The sequence below is a fragment of the Balaenoptera ricei genome, chromosome 6 (genome assembly GCF_028023285.1).
Source record: "Balaenoptera ricei isolate mBalRic1 chromosome 6, mBalRic1.hap2, whole genome shotgun sequence".
NCBI lineage: Eukaryota > Metazoa > Chordata > Mammalia > Artiodactyla > Balaenopteridae > Balaenoptera > Balaenoptera ricei.
In genome coordinates this window covers 88,936,678-88,942,677 of record NC_082644.1, presented here as the reverse complement: position 1 = coordinate 88,942,677, position 6,000 = coordinate 88,936,678, and the positions used below count along the sequence as shown (strand labels likewise).

Sequence of the window (6,000 nt, the reverse complement as noted above, 5' to 3'; positions counted from 1 at the left end):
TATATAAGGTCCTCCAGTTTAAATATACATGTATTTGATAGATTAGAACCACTAGTTTGTGCTTGTCAAACTTTTATCATTGAATATTAGTGGGAAACCTCAGTGTGCCAGCTTGCTCTAAAAACTAGTCCCAAATGGTATATGTAGTAATTAGAACTTAATGTTTTCTGGCTTCAGTTAAATTTTATTAGTAATAAAGAAAAAGCATACATTTTTAGAAAATCATGCAGTGTTTCTTCTGGTTCATTTGCCACACGTTTGGGAAGTCAGGATTTGGCCCAAAACCAAACCCACTGTCTACCTGGTGGCAGCTCATCCACACTGAAGAAATATTCCAAGGAAAAGACAGCCAAGCTCAAGCATACCAGCCTTGGGAACCTGGTGCTGCATTTGCCTGATGTCACAGCAAGTGAGAGTTTAAACCCAGGCGCTCTCATTTCGAATCTAAGACACTGTCCCCCTAGGCCAGGTGTTGTAAGTAGTCAGACCAATCATCTATTGATCTCTCTTGATTGGCACTACTATTACTACTAGCTGCCATTTTATTTTATTATTTCATTTTACATTTTTTGGCTGTGCTGCTGGCATGCGGGATCTTAGTTCCCCAACCAGGTTTGGAACTCGCGCCCCCTGCATTGGAAGCACGGAGTCTTAACCTCTGGACTGCAAGGGAAGTCCTGCCATCATTTTTGAAAGCTTTCTATGTGCCAGGCATTGTGCTGAAAGGCTACATCTAATCTTCCCAACAATCATGAAAGTGGTTCCGTAATTATCCTCATTTTACTACTGAAGAAACTGAACTCAGGTTAAATAACTTGCTGAAGTCACGCAGATGGCAAGTGTCAGAGATAGGATTTAACCCAAGTCTGACTCCAAAGTCCATATTCTGAACCACCAAGCGAAACTATTATTTCAAAGATGACCAGGTCTTAATCACCGATCTCTGCCACGGCCCCCCCCGGGTTAAAGCCAGCCAGTAGTCCCCGGGCCGACGCGTGCGCAGACTCCGCCCGCCGCCCCTCCCTTTCTCACGTACTTCTCAAATTGCGCAGGCGCTCTCCTTGTCGGAGGCAGAGCCGTGGAGCAGGCGCGGAGGCGGAGCAGGCGCGGAGGCGGTGCCGGCGGGGCCTTGGGCACGCTTCGGGGCGCCAATGAGCGTGCGCGGGGCTAGAGCCACAGTCCTTGGGGGAGCACGGAGATGGCGGCCGCCGGGGGAGCTTCGTCTGAGCCGGCGGTTTCAGAACAGCCGGCGGAGCTGTCTGCCTCGGTGCGGGCGAGCATTGAGCGGAAGCGGCAGCGGGCGCTGATGCTGCGCCAGGCCCGGCTGGCGGCCCGGCCTTACCCGGCGACGGCGGCTGCGGCTACCGGAGGTTTGGGCCCGGGCGGCGCCTGCCCCTTCTCTTTCCTTGCGGACCTGGGGCAGCGTCTTGGGTGTGGCGTGCACTCCCTTCGCGTTTCCGCGCAGACCCTCCCGCAGTCCCAGGTGCGGGGGGTGGGGGTGGGGGTGGGATCCGCTCAGCGGGCCTTGTCAGAGCGGGCTGTCCGAGACCACAGGGCGACTCCTGACTCCCAGCCCTGGCCTTTCCTCCCTGCTCCTGGGCGGTCCTTAGCTTGGGAATGCAGCCGCCCTCGCCGTCGGGAAATGCCAGCCAGTGCCTCAGCTCTCCCTTTCTGCTCTCTTCCTGCAGCTTTCACCGGTCCCAGGGGTGGTTTTGGTGTAAAGCTTTTAGACCTTGTAACACATTTAAGACATGTAAGACATTGGTCCTGCACCAGCTTCCCTCAGTCATCCATTTACCACAGGGTGATTGAGTGCATATTCCGTAACCCGCACACTGCTTGCTCCCGCTGCTGCCTTCGTGGGGCTAACAGAGTGGCACCTGTTGTGCTTCACGTTTTTCAAATTGGCTGATTTGATTCTCACAGCTAACCTGTGAGAAAATAATTAGGACAGGGTTTGGTATCCCTGTTTTACTGAGGTGGTAACTGAGGATCAGAAAAGGAAAGGGGGGTTTGCTCAGGTCCATCCCAGTAAGTGCAAAGGCTAATCAGGACTAGAACTCGGGTCATCTGACCCTGGGTTCGGGGCCTTTCCTTGCTCACCAGCTGCCTCTGCTATACTAGGCATGTCTCTCTCTCTCATAAGAAGAAAGGCTGTTACTCTTGTTTGGATTTCATCTTTCCCTTTTCTTAGCCCGTGGCGGCTTATTTGTCTCTTTGCCTATCATGTATGTGTCTATCATGTAATTCTCCAGTGGGGTCAACTAATAATTGGGGTCAGTTCTCCAGTGGGGTCAACTAATAATTTTCCTCAGGGAAATACAGTTTGGTTGACATGTGGTTCTTCAGGACTACCTCTATAATGTGAAGCACAAGTGTTCCTAAACCTATATCCATACTGTGTGAGCAGTTGAGCACGGTCAGAGCTGTGTCATCCACTACCCTTTTTCATCAGCCAAAAGTAAGGAAGAGTGAAAAGAGCGAGCTGCATGTCTTGATATTCATACTGACACTGAATCTGCAAATTTCAACCACTTTTAATGGTTCTGGTCTCATCCTTTCTGCTTTATAGTGGTTTTCTTTTATTCCTTTCCCAACTTGAAGCATTCTAGGGTCAGGACAAAAAGTTGTCCATCTGCATTGATTAATTCATATTCATGATTCCATAAAGGTTTCTAGATCTGTACTAAAAGGCTGTGGAACACGGGTGCAAAATAGAGCATAAAGTGGTATTAAACTAAACGTCTGATAATGGAAAGCAAGGTAGCATGAATATTTTGTTAGATTTCTTAGGTATTTGCCAAAGAACTGAACTGTGTTGCAGCATTGTATACAACCTGCTGTGCTTCAAGAGTTAGGTAGGTGCTGAGATTTTTAATCTTTGTAGTACTTTTATTTCAGTGTACTGTGCAGTTTTCATTTTCTGTGTGTGCTATGACATGCCATGAAAAAGACTGAGAAGAACTTGCTTAGAATGTGTTGCTAAGAGTAGTGCTAAGGGCCTGGGGAAAAAACAAGGCATAGCAGTAGAGAGAAATTGGGCTTTGTTTTTGGCATGATTTACCATTGTTCAGGATCCTGCTCAGATTATGGTCTTGATTACTCCAGCTTCCCTTCTTAATTCTTACTGCACTCATGAATGATCATTCTAATCATTCGCTACACTATTCATGAAATCAAAATCATATTCTGATACATTCATTGATTTCTATCCAGTCAGTAAATATTCATGGAATGCTTAACTGTTTTTCAGAATTACGGAGATAAAAGCACTCAGTCTAATGAAGGAATGTAGAGAGTTGAACAGACAATATACTAGAATATGAGAATTGCTGTTAACAGTAGAAACAGGCTTATACTGTAATTCCTTTATTTAATAAATTGAGGCCAGAGAAGGGGAGTTTAGACTTAAGCAAGATAATACCTACTAAATTTGTCTTAAAAAATTAGTTATAACATTCATACATTAATGTAAAATGCACTCATCTGAATTTTACCTATGTGAATACTCATGTCAATACCACAGCAATCAATATACTGTACAGACACTTCCAGAACCTTAGAAGTTTCCCTAATGGCACTTCTTAGTCAACCATTCACCCTTAGAAGTAACTATCATTCTGACCATTTGATTAGTACTGTCTGTTTTTGAACATCATATAAATGGAATCATACAGTAACTGGCTTCTTTTGCTCAACATAATACCTGAGAGATTCATCCGTGTTGTTGCATGTGTTGGTAGTTTGTTCATTTATATGTTCTATAGTACTCTTTTATGTTGTTATACTGTAGTTTTTCCATTTTCCTTTTGATGGAAATTTGGGTTGTTTCCAGTTTGGGGCTATTATGAGGAGAACATTTGTGAGCATTTTTGATATGTCTTATGGTAGACATATGCACTCATTTCTATCGTGTATATGCCTAGAGATGGAATTCTGGGTTATAGGGGAGATGTATATTTTAACTTTAGTAGGCATTGCCGTACAATGATTATATCAATTTAAAATCTTACCAGCAATGTATGATAGTCCCAGGTGCTCCACATCCTCATCATCTGGTATTGTCAGTCTTTTTCATTTTGAGTGTTCTGGTGGGAATGGTGTTATTTCATTATGGTTTTAATTTGTATTTTCCTAATTACTTAACGATGATGAGACCTTTTTCATGTGGTTACTAACTATTTGCATATCTTCATTTGTGAAGTTTCTCTTCAGGTCTTTTCCCTTTTTTTAAGTTGGGCTATTTGATTTTTACTGGTTTATAGGATTTCATTATGTATTCTGGATGAGTCTTTTGTCAGATATACATATTCCAAATAGCGTCTCCTGATTTGTATCTTGTCTTTTTACTCTCATAATGGTGTCTTTTGATGAATAGAGGTTCTTAGTTTTTTGTTTTTTTTTTTTAATCTATCGATCTATTTATTTATTTATTTATTTGGCTGTGTTGGGTCTTTGTTTCTGTGCGACGGCTTCCTCTAGCTGCAGCAAGCGGGGGCCACTCTTCATCGCGGTGCGCTGGCCTCTCACTGTCGCGGCCTCTCTTGTTGTGGAGCACAGGCTCCAGATGCGCAGGCTCAGTAGTTGTGGCTCACGGGCCCAGTTGCTCCGCGGCATGTGGGATCTTCCCAGACCAGGGCTCGAACCCGTGTCCCCTGCATTAGCAGGCAGATTCTCAACCACTGCGCCACCAGGGAAGCCCGCACCACCAGGGAAGCCCTGGTTCTTAGTTTTAATCAAGTTCAATTAGCAGTTTTTCTCTTATGGTTAATACGTTTGTGTCATGTTTAAGAAGTTTTTGGCTACCTCAACTTCATGGAGTTATTCTCCAATGTTCTCTTCTAGAAGCTTTATTGTTTTACCTTTTACCCTTTACATTCAAGACTATGATCCATTTAAAAATTGTTTTGTGTATATTGTATGAGGTAGAGTCAAAGTTCATTTATTGAAACGACCATCTTTTCCTCACTGTTTTGTAGTACCTTTGTCATAAATCCTAGCACCATTTATTGAAAATATTATCTTTTTCTCACTGAATTGCCTTGAAGCCTTTGCTGTAAGTTAAGTGACCAAATATGTATAGGTCTATTTCAGGACTCTCTCTTCTATTATCAGTACATTGGTCCCTTTGTTTTAGTACTATACTGTCATAATTACTGAAGCTTTGTAGTAAATCTTTAAATCTGGTAGTGTAAATCCTCCAGTTTTGTTCAGGGTTATCTTGGCTATTGTGTGTTCTTTGTATTTACATATAAACGTTAGATCAGCTTGTCAGCTCCCGTTACTCCTCCCCCTTCCCAACACACACACACACACACACACACACGCGCGCGCGCGCGCGTTCCCACCCCCCGCCACTGCTGGGGTTTTGAATGAAATCACATTGAATCTTTAGGTAAATCTGGGGAGAATTGACTTAGATTTCTCTTAGTGGTGTTTTCAGTATAGAGGTTTTACACATCTATTCCTAGGTATTTCTTAATTCTAATTGTAGATTCTTTTGGATATTCTGTATACATAATCACATCATCTGTGAATACTGTTTTACTTCTTTCCAACCTTTATGCCTGTCTTGTTTTCTTGCCGTAGTACAGTGGCTGGGACCTTCATTATAATGTTGAATAGAAGTGGTAATAGTGGACATCCTTGTCTTATTTGATATATATTAAATTTTTAAAAGTTCCTGTTCATGCCCAAGGGAACATAAGGGCTTACCTAGTTCATTTGTTGACCACTCTTACTTTTTGTAGGCATGGCTAATGTAAAAGCAGCCCCGAAGATAATTGACACAGGAGGAGGCTTCATTCTGGAAGAGGAGGAGGAAGAAGAACATACAATTGGAAAAGTTGTTCATCAACCAGGTAAAGTGTGTTTTCAGAAAATAGATACCTAGGTTGGTCATTTTGAGTAACATGCATAATTCTTTGCAAAGTGATGCTAGAAAATGCCACATTTAGTCTAGTCACTGAGCACATTGGCTTTATAAGAGTGATAAAATTT

The 6,000-nt window shown here is 43.1% G+C and overlaps 1 protein-coding gene across 2 annotated transcripts in view; it reads left to right on the top strand.

The window, feature by feature from the left end:
* Nucleotides 1-1,078: 1,078 nt before the first annotated feature.
* XPA (XPA, DNA damage recognition and repair factor) overlaps nt 1,079-6,000 on the top strand; it is a 39,184-nt gene continuing 34,262 nt past the window's right edge. For both annotated transcript variants that reach the window (XR_009503721.1, XM_059925132.1), the window contains exons 1-2: nt 1,079-1,370; nt 5,751-5,861. Coding sequence is in view for 1 of the 2 variants with exons in the window: in XM_059925132.1 (XP_059781115.1) it covers nt 1,199-1,370; nt 5,751-5,861 (283 nt within the window). In the remaining variant the exon portion in view is untranslated. The remainder of the gene's footprint in view (nt 1,371-5,750; nt 5,862-6,000) is intronic.